At 42.5% G+C, this 23,259-nt stretch overlaps 1 protein-coding gene across 1 annotated transcript in view; it reads right to left on the bottom strand.

Annotated features, from left to right (window-relative positions):
- The window catches only part of adgrv1 (adhesion G protein-coupled receptor V1), a 129,946-nt gene that overhangs the window by 92,328 nt on the left and 14,359 nt on the right, over positions 1 to 23,259 (bottom strand). Inside the window, exons 2-24 of the mRNA XM_049579190.1 lie at positions 21,228 to 21,415; positions 20,312 to 20,461; positions 17,665 to 17,760; positions 15,419 to 15,523; positions 15,012 to 15,125; positions 13,908 to 14,138; positions 13,376 to 13,713; positions 12,994 to 13,264; positions 11,297 to 11,623; positions 10,172 to 10,348; positions 9,725 to 9,948; positions 8,496 to 8,622; positions 8,191 to 8,376; positions 7,770 to 7,950; positions 7,121 to 7,284; positions 6,910 to 7,033; positions 6,523 to 6,783; positions 5,356 to 5,482; positions 4,954 to 5,177; positions 4,046 to 4,780; positions 1,655 to 2,028; positions 785 to 964; positions 158 to 338 (exon numbers count right to left, since the gene is read on the bottom strand). Of these exons, the coding sequence (XP_049435147.1) occupies positions 158 to 338; positions 785 to 964; positions 1,655 to 2,028; positions 4,046 to 4,780; positions 4,954 to 5,177; positions 5,356 to 5,482; positions 6,523 to 6,783; positions 6,910 to 7,033; positions 7,121 to 7,284; positions 7,770 to 7,950; positions 8,191 to 8,376; positions 8,496 to 8,622; positions 9,725 to 9,948; positions 10,172 to 10,348; positions 11,297 to 11,623; positions 12,994 to 13,264; positions 13,376 to 13,713; positions 13,908 to 14,138; positions 15,012 to 15,125; positions 15,419 to 15,523; positions 17,665 to 17,760; positions 20,312 to 20,461; positions 21,228 to 21,413 (5,083 nt within the window). The 5' untranslated portion in view covers positions 21,414 to 21,415. The remainder of the gene's footprint in view (positions 1 to 157; positions 339 to 784; positions 965 to 1,654; positions 2,029 to 4,045; positions 4,781 to 4,953; positions 5,178 to 5,355; positions 5,483 to 6,522; positions 6,784 to 6,909; positions 7,034 to 7,120; positions 7,285 to 7,769; positions 7,951 to 8,190; positions 8,377 to 8,495; positions 8,623 to 9,724; positions 9,949 to 10,171; positions 10,349 to 11,296; positions 11,624 to 12,993; positions 13,265 to 13,375; positions 13,714 to 13,907; positions 14,139 to 15,011; positions 15,126 to 15,418; positions 15,524 to 17,664; positions 17,761 to 20,311; positions 20,462 to 21,227; positions 21,416 to 23,259) is intronic.

Below are 23,259 nucleotides of genomic sequence, written 5' to 3'. Positions count from 1 at the left end.
GGGATGATCCAAATAAGAGGAAGACAGAGAGAAAAAAATTAGCTGATCTATTAAACCACTGTAAACAATATAATCTTAGAAGTATGGATTGCTTTTTGCTAAGAATAGCAACACTGAATGTAAAACAGTACTGTTTTTTAGGCATGCGGGTGAATACCATAGGGATGGTCACTAGCTGTGACAGTGACAGTGTTGACAGAATTATTTGGGTCAATGCTTGCACCACTGGTGGGTGTGGAGCCCGGCTTCCCGTCAGCAGACTCTGCTGACACCAGTGTGATCTGATAGGACTCCGCCAGCTCTGGGAGATTATCATCCAGCACCAACAGGTTCAACACCTAAGAGAAAAATGTACACAGATAAGTTTCATTTTCAAATCCAGGCTGCACCCTTAAAAAAAGAGCCTGTATTTCAGTAGTCAATAAAAGCTTAATTATCAGCCGGCACCTGTTGACATCAGTAAAGTCACAAACAACCAGCCACTAGGTGGAGCTGGTTGTCTAAAACATGGCAACAGGGTGACTGTAACATACTGCTGTTACTGTAAACTGGACATACAGTATTCATTTGAAATCAATATGCTGATGTGTAAATACAGTGTACATGACATTGAGTGGCTGCGCTCTGTGTGGCCCTGAATAAACTCAGAGGGGTTTTCCCCAGTTCATACAAGATCACATTAATACAAGTCCAACCACTGAGTCACTCTCTCTCTGTCTCCCTCTCACACACACACACACACACACACACACACACACACACACACACACACACACACAAACACCTCCGAGCGCTGTCCAGGCATGAAAAGCACAGCTCCAGTGGCATTAACAAAATCCTGATGTGCTGGCGTCTCACTGTCCAAGCTATCCAGATGGGTAACACTGTAGTTGACATAAACGTGGTCCAGAGATCCACGCATACGCTCAATCACACAAGAGACAGTGGAGCCCTCCTCAGTGGTCTATGAAGAGAAACAAGGGAATAAAAATGTCAATTAATTTTCAGCCACTGTGGGAACTTACACATACTGAATGCTTAAATTAACTAGTCTTACAAATAATGTTAATGACCCAGTCTAATTCCAGCACAGTCATAATGTGATTTAGAGGGAAAACACCTGATAGCCCACATGCCTTTACGTCTATTTATCCCCAAAGGATCTAGGACCTAAAGAAGATCCTCTAGTTCTGATGGAATGCCATCCGCAGCCCTGCCACCTGTTGTGCTGATGGAAACGAGGAACTAGAGCTCCCATTTCCAGTGCTGGAACTCCTGATCCACTTCTACAGGAATGCCTTAAGACTGACAGACCTGCTGCAGCTTCACCAGCTGTCGCTCTACCTGAGAAGGGCCAACATGAGAGCCCACGCATCTGATCCAACTAAAAACGGAGAGCGTGCTCTCTCTGCAGCCAGGCATGAAGACTGATGAAATATGCAGCAGGACAGGGACTGACAAACCAGTCGGTTTACATTACATGTGTTTCTATGCATATCATTTCTCTTTAAACACTACTAAGTGATTAATAAATGCTTCTTTTATAGAGGTCATTTAGACTCGGGCTTGTTCAGAGGTGTATGTAGGGTGCTTATGGGTGCCCAGAGCTGCAAAAATGGTCCTATAAATGCCACTGACTAATATCTGCACTTACATCAGGTATGCAGGCACCAGTGAATCCAAAAAGCCCATTGGCATTGTCACTCTTCATGACTCGCAAAGTAGCAATGGGTCTGGGGAAAGGCAGGCGCGCTCCACCTTGAACTGCTACCAACTGCAGGTAGAACACCTCCTCTCCCTCCTCCTCATTATCATCCCTGACCTCCACCACAAACGACTTCTGCCTCTCGTCCTGCCTGTACCGGAGATAACCTGAGATGTTACGCAGGTCTGTTTTAGCAGGCTGGGTGTGAAGCTCGTGGATTTGACTGCGGTTCAGCTTAGTCCTGTAGAGGCGGACATCCTGGAGGAGGCCTGTGTACCGCTGTTCACCCTCAGGATCTGACCCAATAAACACTGTCGCAGGTCCTGGAGTAGAAAGACACAAAGCAAGAATATAGTAATGGCCAAAAATAATCTGTTTAATCTGGAGACATTCAGTCAATTAATGTGGTGCTGGGTCACAAGCTGTCACCAGCCATACACACACGCCTACTCATCAACTGTCGATGTATTCACTGTATTTTGTTCCAGTAAGATCACTGTGTTTTGAACAAGTTTCAGTGCATCTTTGGGGGCTTTCAGAGATGCAGTACCCATTAAATAGTTTATAAATAATAAATTCTTGAAGCTCTCACTTTTGAAAATAATTGTCAGACAGTCATATCTCTTTTATCGTTTGCACGCTAAAATCACAGGCTGATACATTTATTTTATAGAGTAATACTAGTACATCAAATATAATTTGATTTAATTTCACTCGCACCTGAGAATCTGTAACTGAAAGGGACAGCTCACCCCCAAAAATCAAAAATACATATTTTCCTCTTACCTATAGCACTATTTATCAGCCTGGATTGTTTTGGTGTGAGCTAGAGATATCGGCCGTAGAGATGTCTGCCTTCTCTCCAACATAATGGAACTAGATGGCACTTGCGGTGCTCAAAGCAGCAAAAAAAAAAAGTTCTAAAAACTCAACAACAATGTCTCTTTCCATTACTCAAGATAATCCACAGACCTTGTTGTGAGCAGTTTCATCATTCTACCGAACTACATCCACCAACCCAATCACCATGCAGACGTGAGTGTGCATCTACTCATGCACGAGAAGCTCATGCTTGTGACAGTGATGTAGACGCAAACGTTGATAGTGTTCTCTTTGGCTGAGCTGTACGGTTACCTCAGCGGTGCTAGGTGAGCTAGCAGTAGATGCACACTTCCTTCTGTGCAGTGATGCCAACAAGCAGCATTACAGGTAAGAGGAAAAACGTGCATTTTTGATTTTAGGGTAAACTTTCCCTATAACATTTTAGTTGACTTGAGATCTGGTGAGATGATTGCAACTAAATCTAAATTTTTATACTGACTATTGGGACTTTTTTTGACCCAGAGGTCAGTCTGTACCATCATAATAATAAGGCTCATATAATTGTATTATTTGTTAATGATGAAGGAAATACTGTTGCGATCACAAACAAAATCTTGATTAAGGCCACCAATTGTCCAGGTCCAATCTGTCTCATTACTCATTCATATATGTACACCTCTCATGCCTATCGCTTCCTTTGCTTGTGCAAAATGGGACAAATCTGCCACAGTGAGCAAGTATAAAGCCCTGACACAAAACAATTCCCTGTGGTTTGAGTTACCAGTAGCAGACAATAACACATAACATGATTGATGATTATGTATACATCCACTGTGACTGAAGTTAGCCAAAGAACCATCAGAATATTTCCCCTCTGGGAGCTTTTGGTCCAATACAGACTGCGACTATTGTCTCCGTTAATTAGAGAGAATAGAAAGAAAAGAAGATGCCGGCTGATTCCCTTTAGCAGTAACAATATCCAGCAGCGCTGAGGCTAAGTGGTCACTCAAGCATAGCAGAGTCTCAGTAGTCCTGCACAATGAGGAAGTGACTGAGAAGTGGGCGCATGTGTGTGTGTAAATGTGCATTAGTGTGTGTGACGGTGTGCATGCATTATGCTTGTACTAAGTTAAGACTTGCCATTATGCCATATGTGTACAACGACAGAGAAGCTTAGAATTCTCTCCCCAGACTGTCACACACAGACTGTCACACACACGTAAACACACACAAAGCAGATTCACAAACTCAGGCCGTCAATGACATCATCATTACAAGGACAAGAAACAGCTAATAGTGGCGCGAAGAGGCTAAATTTTGATGCCCAAACATAAGGTGCAATGGCAAGAAAAATGTCATGAACGTGCTTGAAAGTCACGACAACCAAACACAAACAAAATGTATCAGCAAATAGGAGCTGCAGACACAATCTGAAGCTAACAAACAGAGATATAATATATACTATATGTTCAACAACCTGACCTTTGTCACTATGATATGTTTAATAAAATAGCTCACCATCAGTGATGCCCTCTCCTTTGATACTCTTCAGTCCTCCAGGAATAGGGTTCCCATCCAGGAAGAACTCAATAATCCCATCGTCAACAGTAATGATGACATGTAACCAGGCATTATCCTCCAAAAACTTCTCAGCAGTGGCCCGCGCTACCTGGGGACTGTTTGATCCTATCACTGTATAATACAGCATCACCGTGACATGAGACTCATTGGTGTGGACCTTTACTCCGTAATACAAGGTCCCATTCCCGTTTCCTTTGCAGACTATGAAGCCGTCCGTGTCTGGCCTGGGCACCAGCCAAGCAGAGAAGGTGAAGTTTCCAACAGCAGCAGGCCCATCCTCGGGGGAGATGGTCCCATAAGCTCCTGGAAGCCCGGAGAAAAACCACGTGTCTGTGGCTGAGTGGTGTCGCCTGGCATGAGGCCTGAGCTCAACTTCGTCTGGGAAGGAAGCTAGAAGGAGCAGGTCATCCATCAGAGGAAGGCCCTCTGGGTAACGGCCAGAAACGATCTCCCAGGCGACCCGCACATCACCGAAAGTACCCTGCTGTCGGAGGATGGTGAAGGAAGTGACATCATCCATATCATCCTCTGAGAGTACATCTTCAGCTACTTCTTGGTCCAGGTTGCTGTCAGCGATGGCAAAGACACCAAATGGGTCGTCATTGAAAGGGATGAGAACCGAGGCATTCAGAGAAGTCTCGGCGAGTCGTCCACCTTCCCCCGGGTAACCACCTTAAAGAAATTATGGACCAGAGCTGAAGACTTTCCAAGACAATACTTCTTTTGATTACTGAGATTTTAAAGTTGATAAATCAAATAATATTTCATGTTAAGTTTGCTTTATAATCCAAGATCTGCATTATATCTTAAATTTGACAAAGATGTCACTTTAACCTTGAACTCACCTGAAATATTAACCAGCCTGAGGACGAAGAACTCATTGAACTCTGGAAGCTTATCTGAGATGGCCTCCAGGACAATAGGCTTGGTCTCTTCCCCTGTAGTGAAGGTGATGGAGCCAGATGTATTGGTAAACTCCTGGTTCTCCTCCAGAGGGGTCACTGAGTCATTGGCAAACAACTGCCAGAAGACTGTAACGTTACCAAAGTGGCCCCTTGCACGTAGGACACTGGGACAGAAGATAAAAGAGTAATAATTTCAGTAACAGAATACAGGTGCAAAACTTTCTATCTCAAAGCGTCAACTTAAGAGTTTTGTCAATGCATAGAAAAAAAACTTTTAACTTGAACTAACATAAAAATAACTTTTAAATCAAAAGAAGTATAAATTGAAGACCTGTTCCTTACTAAAATGTATTGGTCTTGCCCTCTTCCACAGGTTTCTCTCTGGCTTCAAGGGAGAAAATCCCATTGGCATCATCACTGGCCTCAATCACCACAGTAGCTGTGTCTGCTCCATACACAACAGCATCACCTGTGCACACATGCATATTACCAGGTTAGATCAGGACCTACAGACAGATAGACTGACATGGATTGCACTGGTCATATTATAATTGTCATCCTAATTTCATGCAATAGGGGGAAGCTCTTTAATTAACATAGCACACCATAACTATGGTAACCAAGCCCAAGAGGACAGGGCTTCTCAATCATGAAAAACTTGAGTCCAAAAATAAAGGCTTCTCCCAGCAAAGGAGTTAAAGTGAATAAAGCCAAGGACACAGTCTTAATAAACTACAACCATTATATTTTAAGGTTTTTATTAAGACAGGAAGGAATACAATCTACATGGGGATATTTTTTGCTTAAATAGCATCTACGCAACTGCAATAACCTCTCCCAAGTACTCCAAGTTGCTGGACTACAAGTACACTGTAACAGGCATGCAAATCTGCCCCTAATTAAACAGGAAAGGTAAAGAGTGTTAAAGTCCCAGAATGTGTTTGATTGACCTCTAACAGGAGGGTTATTGACTTTTAACACAATCACTATAAAGGACCATCCCCTGGCAGGAACCAGAGGCTAACCCTTACTCGACTCTACTCTATGTCAATCAGTAGACAGAGCGAGGCCGGTGGAGTGGCCGGTCTTTGTGTCTTAGAAAGTCTGGAGTCTGGTAATTAAGGTCCTGTTGGGGCCCGCTGGTCTTTCATTCCCATCCCTGACACACAATACTGGGATTAGGAGAGCTTTCAGTGTTACCACAGACAATGCTAAATAACCCAGCTACTCCTTTCTGTACATGCACAACTAGCGTTAAGACAAGAGGATAAACACGGGGGAAGAGGGTGATGTTTTGAGATGAGATGGTTCTTCTACTATAAAGCACATTGAAAAATGAGAAAAGCAACTGACTTTAAGCTGCTTTAGTTCTCAGAGTGAATGTTATGACATGGTTATATTGTCTTTAAAATCTCAAGGGACCAACGCATAGGAAGATATGACACAGCCACTATATTACGAACAGTTCACCCCTGTGCTAACCCGTTTTAAACAGAAGCACATACTCACCAGTGGCGTTGTAGAGAACGATGTAAAAAGGTTCATCAGTCTCTGGTATGTTGTCATCCTCCACAGCCACAGAGATGTTTTTCATCCATTCACCCATGTCATACACCAGCAACGTGTCATTACTCAGCAGGGTGAGGTCACCTTGAGATGCATCACCATATTCCACACGGTACATCACCGTGGCAACAAAGTCTGCCCGCCCTGCCCTCAATACGGTGAAGTTCGCTATGCTACCTTCCTGAAGCCGCACAACCACAGGTTCTAAGGAGAGGGCAAGACACGGGAGGAGACAGAGAGATAAAAGAGGAGTCATGACAAAAGCTATTTCACATCAATATAATATTTTAGAGGATTTTTCATAAACAGTACCCAGAACAGTGTACTCACCAGAAAAGTAAATGGGGTCATCATTCTTATTAATATGCAAATTGGCACTGAGTATGTTTCCCAGTCTTGCACCACCTGTAGCATTCAACACTGTGATGGTGAAATTCTCCATGTCCTCTGGGATCTTAAATGAAACATAAATTAAAATTAAAACTAGGAAATGTAACTCAAGTTGGATTAAACACACTCCCAATTTGGTTTATCATTTTACCTCATCAGGTACAGAGAAGAGAGTGAGGTTTTTGAGGAACTCCCCCTTCATGAAGGTGATGTTTCCCTGGAGGGGGCTGACGTCTCCGGACAGAGCTGGCTCCAAGACCCAGGAAACTGACACTTCTCCAAAGTGACCCCTGTTCCTAACTACAGGGTATACCGCTGAGGGACAATCACAAAAGACAGAGATGAAGTATTAAAACCTTCCTTAAAGTCATTAATGAAACTTTCTCTTGACATTTTACCTCCAATTTAGGCTATCATGGTACAGAACACAATAATAATGTATTTGTCTGGCTCAAGTTTTTTGGAAACACTGGTGATATATTCAGAGGAGGCTGAGAGAAACTTTTTGCTTCTCCCTGTTCTCTGGATCAAACTGAATATTAGACTGCATCACCACTGTTTGTCACCCGGACATCCTCTATAAGTTGACCAAAGCACTTCTTTATCTGCATTAACACATTCTTCTGCATTACACAAACTTGGTACATTTAAAACACAGACTTAAATCAAAGTCCAGCTCATCCCACATGCAGACAAATGTTCTGTGTTTCACTCCAATTAGGTCCATTTAAAGTGCCAATGAGTGTCACTTGACATGGAAAAGTATCACTATTATCTAAAGGACTGCTACTTCAAAGTACCTCGGTGAATGTCATCCCCTTTGCTCTCATTGATGGCCACGGTCAGTCCTGATTGGATGAACTCAATGACCCCAAAGGGGTCGTCGTTCTTCCGCACTGTGATGTTGACCTCCCTGTGGTTGCCGAGGCGACTGGGTGGAGTGCTGTGGCTACTAAGTACCACTGAGAAAGTCTCGTCCAGCTGTATGCACACACATATACCAAAACACACACGCAGAGATGAACAAACAGAGTTTTAATGAAGCAAATACGGGTTTAAAGGATAATAACTTAACTTATAACTTCTTATTCACTAGCTTAAACAAAAATTGACCATTATCACACTGGCAGGACTTTATTAAATAAATATTGTATATTTACTGTTTACTGTTGTAAAACAAAAAGTCATGAAAGATCAAGACCAAATCAACCATATTCTTACCTCAGGCACCCCATCAGGTTTGGCAACCAGTGCCACTACCACCTCTCTCTCTCCTGGTTTAAACTCCAGGATGCCCGTGGCGCCATAGAATTCAGTGCTGCCTGAAGGCATTACAGCATATCGCACCAGCTGTTTCAGCAGCTGTCCCTGGGCTCTGACCACATGCAGTTCCACGGCCTCACCCTCCTAGGTAAATTTAAAGTTTACAGATGTGATCAGAGCCAGAGACAACAGACAAAAAAAACAATATGTGGAGTTTAATTGAACAATGATTTTACATTGTTTGTATCACTTTCAAGACTCACATTAATGACCCATGGACCTCTGGAGTATGAGGAGAACTCAAAGACTCCCCCTGGGTCATCGTTCTCCACGATGACAATCTCTCTGCTGGTGAAGCCAGCTTTCAGGATCTGATTTTCAACATTACTCCTGCAACACATACACACATAATCAGTGTTCCGTCATAACAGCAAGTGACTACAACTAAAATCCAAATCACTTCAGCTCCACTGTGCAGCAGAATTAAACTGTGCCATGTTTTTTTTGGACTTCTTCTTTTGTTGTTGTGTTTTGCACTTCTGAAACATGGAGTGATATCAAATGAGAAAACAGCTCAAATTTAATCCAAACTTCACAATGCATTCCTTGTATTGTGTGATGCTCATTCATTATTGGCCCCATATGTTGAGGTCCTGCTGTTTAGACCACTTTTAATAACAATGTCAGTCAACGCCATGCCTGCATCTTTATTGCTCTGTGGGGGTATGTGTGTGCATGTGTGTGTATGTTGAGAAAATCGGAGCCAAGTAAGCATCACATGACGGGTAAATTAGAGACAAAGACATTGCAAAATGAAGCACTCCAAACAAACAGTCACGGCCAAGGCACAGCAAACACTGACATCTTTAAAGGGGTTCACAATCAAGCCTGGTTAAATTAGAGCGAAACACATAAAGAAGATTCTCTATTTACTCCCAACAACCACTCTCCTTTGGGTTTCCTTTTTTCACACCATCGCTGAATCCCCCACCCCACCCCGGTCCCCCTCATCCCCACGTTAACCAAGACCCCCAGAAATCCTGAAGTAGGCTCTTCTGTGAAAAACAAAGTCCTGATTCACGCCACACAAAAGGCCCAGGTTCATTCCACTCTCCACTTACCCGAAGTACACTATAAAGCGTGCAGTCTCCACCCTGCAGGGGAGGAGTGGGAGGGAGAGAGAGCTGCCATTCTCATCAGAACATAGACTAACAGATGAACCCATCCCCAAACCACTACCACGCACACAAAAATATCTCCACAAAAACCAAAGGACTGATGGGATAAGATTGCACCCGCTCAGCCTTTCCTATTCTACTAGTCTATCTTGTTTTATAAGATAAAACATCACATAATATAAGCTTCACAGTCACAGTTATGTTTATAGGCACAAGAACAGATAGGTCAAATACACTTTAATGATAGCTAACAAAATGAAGAATTATTATGTTGGTTATTAACTCTAACTTTTCTTAGAGTTTAACATCCCTACCTATCCAGAGTCAGCAGTAAGGTCTCGTTGACTTCCGGGATGTTGTCGGCCATGATAGTGAAGTTGATGGAAGCATCACTCTGCCCGGAGAGGAAGACCACAGACCCACTTAGAGGCTTTAAGTCTTTAATAGTTATATCGGCACGATTGTCTCCAATTGGCTGAAGACTCCAGAACACCACAGCCTGACCGTCTGTCCCATCACGCCGCAGAGGGAGGCTCACCTGCAGCACCAAACATAATTCGAATTAACCACCTTTATGTACTGTATGACAAAACTCACTTTCTCAACACAGGTTGGAGTCGGCAAGGACAGTTTTCAGTCATAGCTTTGACTCTTCTCAGTTACAGTGGCAAAACAGGAAATGTGTCTTTTTCTTTTAAATTAAGATCTCCAGTGACTAAACAAAAAATGTACAACTGCTAAAAACAAGGGCTATGTCTTACTGTGCTGGTGTTGCTGTCCTCTGGTTCATAAACCACCACTGTGGTGTTGCTTGTGAAGCCGATTTCCCCGTTAGCGATGTCAGGGGTGACAGTCAAGGTCAGATTTAGAGGTCCTCCAAACCTTGGGCTATTTGAGTGAATTGTGGGGTCGATATCAACTAGCTCCAGTGAATTCAACTAGGGGAAATAAAAGAAACAACTTAATTAATTGATAGAAAACTCAAACAGGCAGCACATTAATATAAAGATTCATTAATCTAACAGAGCTCTTTTGTCACCATCTGGTTGTTTCTGCTCTGTCACTTTTCAATGTGTCTTTAATGTTTGTGCATGTATGTATGTATGTATGTATGTATAATTTTTATTTGTTTTTAAAGCCATACATGGGCAGACACTCCACTATATTGCTGAACTTCTCTGCCCCTACTCCAACTCCCCAACTCTTAGATCCTCAGAACAATGTCTTTTAACTGTCTCATGATCAAGGCTGGTGGGTAAGGGAGATAGTACCTTTGCAGTAGCTGCTCCAAAGCTCTGCAATAGCATTTCACTCTCAATCAAATCTCCCCCTCCATTGACACTTTTAAGACAAATATTAAAACATACATGTTTTCAATGGCTTTTGGTTGTTTATAGTGAATTTAATATTTTAGTATTTTATAACCTTGTTTTACATATGTAATTGTTCTTACCAGTGTTATTCCGTTGTGTGTCATTCTTTTTAATTTTACAGCACTTTGGTCAACTGCAGTTGTTTGAAAATGTGCAATATAAATAAACTTGATTTGATTTTGATTTATATGTGTTAAAGAGTTTGACTGAAAGTGTGTGATGTGACTACGGTTCTACAGAATGTGAAGGAGGCTTTTCTTGTACTGTTTTTTGCTTGCTTCAAGAGCAAGCTGGTGTTGTTCGTTTGGACAGTGGGTCAAATCCCATAGCAACATGCCAGATTTAAGTGCCAGTGTCAAACCGTTCACACATGCAAATGAGGAACTTAAAGTCTGGATGGCAATGATTTGGCCACAAGTGCAAACACAGACAGAAAGAGTGCATTTTTGGCGTTGCCTGAACTACAACTTCAAAAATGATAATGTCACTGAAAGTGGACAAAAAGGCTGTTACCTGTATTAAGAAATGAGCTCCATTCTGTAGAAAGGCATCATTCCTGATTGGCAGTATGACGTGGACCATGCGTTCGTGGGAAAACACCACATTAACAGACCTGCTAACATTCAGAACCTGGTCACGGGCCAGTGCTGGGTCTATTGGGCCTGCAGGGATGTAGAGGGCGGTGAGGGTCATAGACACATTGCCCAGTGTACCGCTTTCTCGTAGGAAATTTAGTGACAGGAAACGGCCCTCAGGTTGGCTCTGGATGCTCTGCTCTTTTGATGGGTCAAACCGAAAAAACCCGTAGACATCATCACTGTCCTGGATGTAGAACACCATCTGGGGGAAGAGCAGAGGAAGATCAGACGAAGAGTACAAATAAAAATGACCAACAAGAGAAGGGAGAATTGGGTAGATGTTACATTTTGACAGATGAGGGAATGCTCAAAAACACATTCTGCGTTCAGGAAACACAAAATTTAGTTGTGGGCAAGGACAGATTATAGTTATGTTGATAAACCATAACCTTGGTGCTTACTCACTGCTTCAAATAGTCCCTCACAGGTTCCTGTTAGTCTGCAAATCCAACCCCTCTCAGCAGTACAATTAACTTTATATGCTTTGTCCTGGAAAAGAATGGGATTCACAAGTTTGACAGATGGACCTTAGCTGTGATGCCTATGAGGGAGCATCTCCAAGCTACAGTCTGTGCAGTCCCCTGTGCAGTGAGGAGGAAGGTGACTGATCTTAAGGATGTAAGGGGATAGTTGCAATGATGCCCGCATTAACCATCAATTAATTTGGAGGATTTTGTTGTGCGTCCTGTTTTCGTGTTAGTTAGACTGTATTTTTGGTCACAAGAAGAAGAAAGGAGAGGTGAGGAGCAGGGAGAGGAAAGAAAACAAGTGAGACTGAAAGTAGTAAAACAGAGCCCTGAGCTAACTTTAGAGAGGCATCCTCTTTAATTAACTCTGCTAAGACGACTAGAGTAGTTTTTATGAGCATTTTAACTGAGGCTCATTCATTTCCCTGAAACCTACACTTGTCTGACGCATTGCCTGGCATGCTCACAAAAGCCGATTTACAGCTCAGTGTGGTGTCTGTGATATATCTTCACGTTAATGACAATTAACGGTGATCAACTTGTCCTACTGTTAAAGTCGTTCATTAATTCTTCAGGGAATTTCTGCTGAGCCACTTCTTTCTGCACAGATGTCAAACAGACCCCGCAAACTCACAACCTGAGGTGGTGTTCTGGTGTGTGTTTGTGTGCATCTCATCTCATGCCTTCAATATAAACAAGACTTAGATCTGCCCACTGCTTTCACACATGGCCAAGAGGACTTGGACAAAGATGGAAGCTATAAAAAACATGTCACCACTTCGCCCACGTTTTCTAAAAAAGAACACACAGACACCACACACAGAGTGTGCCTGCTGTTTCCGCTTTGTTTTGATTCAGCCACATTAAGGGAACACCCACAGAGCAAAGTGACACACTAAGGGGTCGACTTTTGCAGAATGTGCCAAGTTTGCCACCGTACCTTACAGTAGGCTGCACACAAACACTTACACATGCGTAACACATGCGCAACATCTGGAAGATATGTTCCTGTAACAAGTGCAGCCTTCTTTCTCTCTCTCTGTTACAAGCCCAATGTAGCAACACAATAAATAAGAAAACTATCACAGATGTCCTCTAAACTGACCTCCATTGGTTCGTCAACCTCCGCATTTCCAGTTACAGTATCGGGCAGCAGCTTCAGAATGAATGCCTCTGCTTCTTCAGGTAGATCATCTGCCACAATGTCGATTGGAATCACAGCTGTCACCTGACCGGCAGCAAATGTCACTGTCCCTGCTGCAGGCATCAAATCATCCGACACTGGGGAGTGGTCACTGGAGTTTCTAGTAATGGACCAGTTGGCGGAAACGGCACCATAGCTGCCTCCATTTCTTACGATTATGATTCCTTCAAATCTAGGAGTAATGACAGAGGACCAAAGGGTGAACAAAGATGCAACAGGGTCCATTCAATGAGATAAAATACATATGTCATCATAGCTTCATAAGCATTCGTAAGTCATCCACCTCTGTGTTAGGTCTTCATTGATGGTGGTTGGCTGAATGACTGCGCTGCTGCTGATCGACAGGACCCCATGAGGCTTATCATTGGGCTCGATGGTCACAAGCACAGCATTGGGTGATACTAGCACAGCGTCTCCTCTGATGGTCTCCTCCAGCAAGACCACATGGAAGGATTCTGCGATTTCTGGCACGTCGTCATCACTGATCTTGAACAACAGGCTGGTGTTGTAGACAAACGGAGGGAATGTCACTGTTCTGACTGGCTGTAGGTCCAGGAAATCCACAGCTGGCGTGGCGCTGCCTAGTCCTCTCCCACTCACCACCATGTAATCTACAGAGACCTAAAGACAGTATAGTCGAGACAGTTTATATACATTTGTCTTGTGCTTGTTTTTTTTCTGAATCTATATGCTATATATACATATGGTGTATTGTATAAACTATACTGTTCATATGCAATTAAAGTGATTGTACCCTATTCTTTGACAGAGTCAAAAGTCTAGGTAAATAAATAGCTGAATCAAAAGAAAGGAACCTCGGTGTCAACAGAGCCAACAAGTGGCCCATCCTCAGTCAACCGTCCACGGGTCACATTGAGGGCAATGACTCCAGCGGACTCTGCTACTGCCATGACAGAGTGGGAAAACCGCAGTGGGCTGTCATTACGCCTGATTCTCAGCTGGACGCTGCTGGCGTTGGGCCGGAGGAGGGCTCCACCTGCCACGTCTGTTAGCCTGACTGAAAACACCTCGTCGTCCTCTGGGATCTGGCCAACAAAAGGAAAGGAAGCACGTTCACATACAGTTGTACATTATATGCAGTTGTTTCAAAAACCCACTTGCTCCTGTCAAACTTAAAAAATTTTTTTTTAAGATATTTTTTGGGCATTTTTAAGCCTTTAATGTATAGGACAGACAAGTGTGAAAGGGGGAGAGAGAGGGGGAGTGACATGCAGCAAAGGGCCACAGGCTGGATTCGAACCCGGGCTGCTACGGCAACAGCCTTGTACATGGGGCGCCTGCTCTACCACTAAGCCACCGACGCCCCGTGTCAAACTTAAATTTAACCTTTTTTTAATGCATGCCTATACAGTGAGACTATACACTGAGAATCCAAAAAAGGTGAAGAATCCTTTGACAGCAGCAACACTGTATCAAAACATCTGTCTACAAACTCTGACACAACTCTTCCTAAACACTTGCATTACAATTTAAAACACGTTAGTACAGTCTCGTTCACAGCCGAGTAGCTTGCATCACCACAAGTGTGCATTTGAACCGTACTCAAGTGGAACTCGTACGATCCGGCACGCTCAGGGTGCATTACTCGGGGAATGTGTTTTATACTGTAACGTTCTGGCGAAAATGCTTGTGTTTGGGAAGTACTGAGAATAAGATGGGATAAATAAGACTTGGATTATACTGCAAGAGTTCTGAGGGACTTTGTAAATGGATGTTTTGCTGTAGTATTGTTCCAAATATATAATCCCTCCAACTTCTGTCAAGGAAGAATGAAACTAACAATGTCTAAAAAGATGATGGTCGGACAGATGGAGGTACAGAGTAGTACAAGCTTATCCATATATGTGACATGTGGTTGCATATATGGATAAGCTTTCAATAGAGAGTTTGTTTAATACCTGGTCATCCTGGATGAGAATAGAGAAGTGCACTACAGCCTGCCCCACAGGAATGGTGATGTTTCCTCTGTCGGGACTGAGGTCCTCAATGGCAGGGTTGGGACCTTCAGAGATCTGAACAGGAGGAGTCATGATAATGTTTACATTTCAGCATATCCATGTGTTCATGTGAACTTCCATGTAAATAATGGAGAAAAGGCTATTTCCTACAATGGACTTTATGTGATCAAAGAGTTACATGTTCCTAGTTGGGTCTAAATTCTCCAAACGCTTACAAAAGCATCTTCAAGAAGCTAAAAACAAAGCCATTTGTCAGCATATCTATATGACAGTCAGTCCTTTGTGAATACTATAAAGCAGAGTGCCTATGGTTTGTTGGTTTGATGTACAGTACATTGAGCTCTCACCTCAAAGTTAACAGTCACAGTGCCATATGTTCCCTTTTCTCTGATGAGGGTGAAAGGCACATAATGGTTCCTTCCTCTCGGTTCATCGACAACAATCTCTTCAGTCTGAAATGAAAAGGGTGAGACAGTGACACAGACAAACAGAATTAAGAATTAAAATTTAATAAATTTCTTCTTATTTCCAATTTGAATAAATTAAAATCTGAAACAAAACAAAACCTGATATTTGGCAGATTGTGATAAGAAGTCAAAACATTAAGTAAATTTGACTTTAAATGGGACCTGCACAGGTAGGGCAAGAAACCAAGAGAACATTTATCTTAATTTGACTCAAGTGATTTTGAGTTGTTATTTTTAATGTTTTGTGTTTGGTTTTCTCAATTTTGGAACTGCTATACATTTTTATAGATACTGATAATGACAAATAATGGTGAGTGAATAATTTCAAATCTCAGTGTGTTTAAATTGATACATTAATTTCGTATTTCATTGTGTGTACTGCTTTGGCAGCAGTACTTCAGATAAAACATCATTCTAACGAAGTACTGAAATTGAATTGAAAGAAACACAAACACAAAGGAAAGTAATTGGAGCAGAATATGTAGCCCTATATTATATTATATTATATTTCATGGCAACGTGGAGTAAATACCTCATTCAGTCCCACTGTTCTTGGAAGTACTTATCATGGTCTTAAAATTTGGAAGCTAAATCTCCTTTTGTTTTTCTACATGACTCAAATTAAATTTTGCTATAACCAAAGAATTTCAGGGCAATACAAATGGGGAAGAAAAGAAAGCAAAGAAACGCTATACAGGAATTAATTTAGTATTCTAACATAAACACATCTCCCAAGGCCGGGAGGCCTTTATTGATTCTAAGCAAGCCAAATCATTATCCAGCATCTGAGACCATCTGGGGGTGGTAGAGCAAACAGTTATACCACAGCTACCATGGAAACGCTAAAAACTTCCACTGACTAGTGAATCCAGGGAGTGTTGTGGTTTTAATTACCCCTGGGAACCCACAACCACTAGATGGTCACTTCTCCCACAACCACCATACTGGTATAATTGAACCCCTCTTTGCAGTAGCGGGTCCAAATAACTCCACCCTCGATCCTTTACTTTATGTTACCACTTATTAATCTCTGTAAACAGATTCTGAATATGGATGCAAAATCTGTAGATGAGACAACAGTTCGGTATCGTAAGTGTTCTGGTTTCTGCATGTAGTCCATTTGTAATCCAAGTAGTATTGATCCATCACATTTACATGACAGGTGAACAGTCCCTTTGGAGAGGTGGAACCAAGCAGCAACCTCCGAGGTCAACCTTTGAATGACCACTTGGTCACAAATGCAAGTGTGTGCTTACAATGCAAGTGCAGCTAAGATTTACCATGTTTTTCTTATTTCCATTTAGTGATCACAGGCACAAATATGCAGCATATCAGAATATATATAGTAGAATATATTATTAGTCTGGCTATATTATTATTATTATTCTCACAAAGCCAGACCTATCTCCACGCTTTGTTTTAGTGATAGGTATGAAACAACAACCTTCAAGCTAGCTACCTACATGCTAAAATGTCTCTTAACGTTTTATGTGGCGTTTTCTTTTGTAGGGATTTTGTCATTTTAATGTCAGGGCTCGCCTCCCTATGTACAATGTTCCACCAAAAAAAGCCTCAACACTATTTTGCAAGGGTACCATCGCTTCATCCTGGGCTTTGCACCACCCAACCCGATTGTGATTGGTTTAAAGAAATACAAACAACTCAGAGCATGGTTCAGCCACACCTTTCTCCAGCACTGGCACAGCACAAGATAGGTGCTGCTATGGGAGGCTAATATATTGAAGTGATAATAGGTGTAGTGTGGACAATCAATTTAGCACCTTGTATTCTCTTTAAAAGGAGCTGACAGTTTCCCATTGTCAATGGAAGAGCCCACGAAGCTTTGCTAGTCCTAAAAAAGGACTACTTGGAGTTTTGATTTAAGGTAAAATCCCCCAAATTTGACCCATATTCGAAATAATTTGCAGGAATAAAAAATTGCTCTCTTTTTTACATATTTCTCAAAGCTGCTGCTGTTAACACATTTGCATCATAATACAATGTGACAATGATAAATTAATGTAAGTACTAATCATAATTAGAAGTTAAAAGTAATAGATTGTAATGGATGTGACCAAAGTGGGCAAATGAATACAAGATGCATGTGGATGACAGGGGTTTCTTACTGAGTTGAAGGCAACTATTCCAAAGGCATTGTCATTGGACAGGATGGTGATGGTCGCCTTGTTTGGTGTTCCCAGTGTCACGCCATTAGAGGAGCTCTGGAAAGCAATTAGAGTAAGGGTTAGATAAAGCCAGGCCATAGAGTAAGTACCTGAACACATCTTAACCTCCCCCTGACCCAAAAACCAGAACGTCTGCCTTATCCACTGTCTTCACTTCATTTCTGTGCTCCCACTGAGAGTCCCTGGTGAGAAGGCACAAAGACAGGAAGTACTGGTCTCAGCCTGGTTGATTTGTCAGGTTAGCTCACGGCGGGATGCCTCTTCAGGATTTGTGCTGTGCTCTGTGATTCGGCACTAAGACATGACAAACTTCAAATCCCACCAGGCTTAAAATCACACAGCGACTTCACGAGGCTTACACAGTGAGTTTTTAACAAAAAGAACCATAACCTATGATCTGTGCAAGGAGGGTTTTTCTTTTCCTGAACCCCATTAAAAAGAAGACCACAGTCTTGTTATTTGGTGTAACTTTCCAAGGTTTCCATTTGTGAGCTTCCCAATGTTTTCACAAGCATCCCATGGACCAACTGTGCTGACAACCACCATGTCTGAGCTCAAGTGCACAGACTTCCACCAAGACTTCCAAAATGCCTTTGCACCATGCAAACATCTGCCCATGGGCTAATTAGTGTATGTGCAGGCATTCCGGAAAATGATCAACGATGAGAGACTTGACATAGATTAATCAACAGAAAAATAACTGTCTCCCCCTAAACAATTTTGAAAAACATTTTCCTCAGCCAAACAGATCAACTGAAAGTTATTAGCAAAACAACTGTATGTGAGTGTGAGCACATGATGAGGTGAGAGCGGGCAAAGGAGAAAATGAAAAACAAGAAAGCGCTTAGTCCTCTTGCATTCATCCCTCTATTCAAACAGGGCTTTTCCCAGCTGTAACAGAGCTTTCTTTCCGCTGTTGAGCTCTTGTAGCGGTCAACTCGCAGACACAGAATCCACACGCTTTCACAAAGCCAAGCCACTGGCTGAGCCAGGAAGCTGCTCACACACATATGCACACACTCATGTGTGCCCAACTACAAAAAAATTACTTATATACACACACAAATTGGCAACTTAAAGCCAGCTTTGTTACACGAATGTAGCACTACATACTGTAGTAGCACCCCAATCTAATATGCTACGATCCACTATGTTTCTACCCTCTGTTATTACACAGTGCTGGCAGGCAGCACCTGCTCTGGTCCACAACAATTCCAAACAATTTCTGTCTAACAAGTTTTGTTCTGTCATACTCACATCACACTGCTTTAGTACCATATGTTCTATAGAAATGGATTTTACAGATTTAACTGTCGGTATGATAAATGTACCCTGAACAACCCTTTATTTCTGACTTATGTTTGATCTGTGACATCCCTTGTAGTGCACATTCATCCTCCAGACAGTCCCTCAGTAAGCTGATAGGGTAGCATTTGGCCAGAGCTTTGTCTCAGCTGTAGTGTAAACAGAAGGGCTAAGTGGGCCTCATCTGGTCTTTCACTCTCGTAGCAGGGTAAATACGGGCTTGTGCTACTGGATTTTAACCAGATGTCACAAAAATGCAGCATCAAATTGAAAATATTGTGAAGAAAAGTCACTTTTGCTGACAGTTGCTCAGAGCTGTTGGTGTTTTGTAAAAGTACATAGCTGACGATCAGTGATTCACAATGACCTTTGTCAAGCAGACAGCTAGACCAGCCCCCCCTGCCTCATCAATCAAACTTGACAGCTAAAGGCTACATGAAACCATGGAGATAGTCTCTAGGTGTAAGGCATCCTGAGCTGTGATGGTGATTCCTTTGACAAGGATTTACAATGTATCACCGTTCAAAATCATTTTCAAACTTTAAAACTTCTATAGCTGTTACAAACCAGACTATACAGAGCAGTAAAAGCACAATAATATCTAAAAAAAAGAAAAAAAAAAGGAAGCCATCTGTCCATTTTTGAAACTCTTGCAGTAACCTGACCAGAGGAAAGTAGCTAGTTGTACCTTCTGGTGATAGAAAAGTCTCAAAATGCATGAAAAGATTTCAGTGTACTTGGTTGTGATCCCACTGATTCATTGTAAAACACTGAGCTTTCATCAAAAATAGTGTGTCATTTGCAACAGTGACCACACAACATATACAGAAATGAAATCCTCGGAACGGACACGCGAATCAAAGTCAGTGGGGCACAATGAATAAGAGAATCACTTCAATCCACTGTGTGGTGGGGCTGTGGCTGTCACAGTTAGTTTCTTTTCACAAAGGTGTCTTTTAGTGGGGAACCTCAGAGGCGCACACAACATTCGGCCCCACCCATGCCTGCCCTGGAAAAGTCCTATAGAGCACACACATCAAAGACGCCGTAGCTCAGAGCCTACCAGGCTTACTGTGGCTGTCGCCCCCACTCTCTTTTGCTTGGTAGATGGGGTTAGGGTTTAAGACGGTCAGGGGCAGAGTAAGAATAGTGCGACTTTGTGGAGAGGAGGCCTGGAGCTCCAGGAACAGACATTTGGCACATAAATCCAACCCGTTAAAAACTGCTTAGGAAAAGTTGGCACACATACAAATAAACTTGAAGACAAACAATGGGTATTTACCTGTAGTGTAAGGTTGAAGGTAAATGTCTCATCGGCTTCAGGCAAGTCGTCATCTTTCACAGCAATGAAGATGGTCTTACTGGACTCAGTGGACAGCAGGAAGGCTGCAGCATTAATGGCTTCAAAGTCCCCTGTGTCGACTCCCTCTAGCTGGGTAAAACAAGCAAACATTCAGTTGTAACACTTGCCATTTACCTTAGGTAAGACTCCTGCCTCGTTGTGTGTTTTCTGTTTGTTTGAAAAATGTATTTGAAAGTGTGAAATGGAAAGAAACAGGAAAGGCACAAGAGAGATGGAAACAATGTGGGTTTGAACACAGGATGCTGCAGGTACATGATTTATGCCTTAAACAGCTGAGCCAATAGGATGCCCAGGGCTTTGTGTCTTTGCCTGTTTCAGCTCTTTGCAACAGCAGAGAGAAGATGTTGTGTTCCTGTCTTTTTACTTCCTTTCTACCTTTGCCTTTATCTGCTTGATAATGAGTTGCGCTTCTGTCTATTCCCATTAGTTTCCGGGTGGAAAGCCTTATATTACAGTGACTCATAAACCCATAGCTCAGATATAACAGATCATGTAAGAAAAAATATGGTAAAGTTATCAAGAAGCATAGGAAAACCCCCAACCACACTCCACTCCGCAGCCAGCTCGCCTTACCAGACACCAACTGTGAGCAGCTGACACTAGCCCCCATGTGGAGGACGTAAAGCCAAAACCCACTCTGTGACTTCCAAAACAGTTTCTGCAGACACACTGGTTCTGCTTACAGGTCATAGATAAAAAAAGTTTACTGATTCTCTCCTTCACTTGACATAAAAGTGGCAGCACAACACCATGGCAAAGTGATTAGACACAGACGGAATAGATGACTCGACAGGTTGATGAGTATGGATATGGGCGGGGCTGAATGTCCTCCTACCAGAACCAAAGCAGTCACATTGACCGGGTCTCCCACTCTCTCCACGACCAGCCGGACCACAGCTGTGCTGCTCTCGTTGACGACAAAATCAGTCTGCCCCAGGAATCGCAGCGTGGCTGACTCAGATGAAGTGCCAGGGATGGACAGAGCCAGAATCAACCCAGCTAGCAGGAGGACAGGGAGCATTCCTACAAAAAGTGGGAAGCATATGGATGAAATATTAAAAAAAGGTAGACAAAACAGACACAATGCATATACTTTAACAAATACACAAATTGGTATAGCTACATAAGTTAATTCTTAGTTCATTCAATGCCCACTTATAAGCTTGCACAGATTCTGAGTCAAAAATGTGCATAAACACTTACTCATCAGCCCTAAAAAAGGCAACTGAAGTTGCAGAAAAACAACTATTAAGACTGAGCAGACTCACATAAGATCAAAATCTTTATTTAAAGACATTTGTGACACAGTATTAAAAGTAATGTAGAAGCAGATAATTCAAAATCAAAAAACGAAGATGAGAACAGACGGAGAGCTTCCCAGATATTTACAGAGGTTAACAAACAACTCTGATCACAAACTTTGCCTGCGATAACTAAATGTACACTTTATACATGGTGGGCAAATTTCCAGTCTTATAACCAATAGATGTTGATATTAAAATTTAAGTAATACACAGTCAGTGTAGATTGAAATGAGTGTGATCTGCAGGCAATATCGAGTGGCCAGATGTTCAGATGGCCTGGCTTTTGAAACTGTGCAGCCATGCTGGCTGGCAGGCTCGCTGGTCATTGTGGTTTGAATGATTCATGACATAATACCATAATTTCAGCGGCTGTTGTCCTCATGTTGTCATAACTGTTAAAGCAGTTGTTGTTGAGTTTATTCTTTTTGACCACATGAATTAAATATGTCATGCCAGAATAAATGTGATCACTCAAGGTAGTTTCAGTAGTTCAGCGTGAAGCTTCACACAGCCTTTGGTACAATTCTACGCTGCCAACACTCTTCTCTCCCTTTCTAATTATGTTTTCTGCTCTCCCGCTTCCTCCAATCATCCTCACTTCTGTCCTACACCCCTCTGCCCTCCACTTCTCTTCTCCTCTCCTCTTGTCTCATCTCCTCTCTGTCCTCTCTTCTCCCTCAGCTCTCTCACCCAGAATAATCCTAAAGCTGGATGGAGCCACTGAGACAGTTGTCATGGTTAACACAACAAAACAACACAGCATGACAAGTGGGGTGGAGCCAGCTTATAGCTAAATTGCAGCCACTCCGTCCTGTCTCACCCCTCCCTGCTGCCTCTTACCCATCCCATTCATAATCTGCACCACACATCCTTGCCAAGAGTATGAACACGTAAGGTCTTTAAAAAAATTGCTCTTAATTACAAGGTTGAAAAAGAACATCAGCAGCTACGGAGGATGAAGTCATGCTGTTTGGTTCTTTTTTTTCAAAAGCAGAAATCATTTAGGAAAGTTGGACATTGAAAATATCCCATTTTTCATATGTTCCATTACTGTTAGATCAATCTGAGTTATTCTCAGTCAGTATTTTAACAGCAACCATCCATCAATCAGTTTGTCAGCCCAGAGAGGAGAGCAAGACACTGTATCAGTATTAGAAGTCGTTGGCTGACAGCTGCAGTCACAATCAATTGATGCAGATGTTCTGGGTGTGTGTGACAGAGGGAGAGCATTTGTACGTGTGGGAAAGTTTGTGCGGACGTGGTGTCAAGGGGCACGTGTGTGTATGTGTGCATGTGTCACACACATGCCAGCAGTGGAGAGATTGCTGGGAAATCCATCAAAAAGGGATTTAGAGCTGGTGGGGAGCAGGGCTGGACAGTGGGGAACAGAGGGTGAGGCTGAGGGGGAAGAGAGGTGAGTGTGTCGCTGGACAAAGGGAATAAATCCTGTTATTCGCCCTGGTCTCTCTCCTGGGGTTGGGAACTTCCTTCACCACTGACTGAGAGCTTGAGTGAAAAATCTATATAAAGCCTCTCTCTTGCACCATCTCAGTGGAATTACTT

The sequence above is a fragment of the Epinephelus fuscoguttatus genome, linkage group LG6 (genome assembly GCF_011397635.1).
Source record: "Epinephelus fuscoguttatus linkage group LG6, E.fuscoguttatus.final_Chr_v1".
Lineage (NCBI taxonomy): Eukaryota > Metazoa > Chordata > Actinopteri > Perciformes > Serranidae > Epinephelus > Epinephelus fuscoguttatus.
This window is presented reverse-complemented; position numbering and strand designations above follow the sequence as displayed.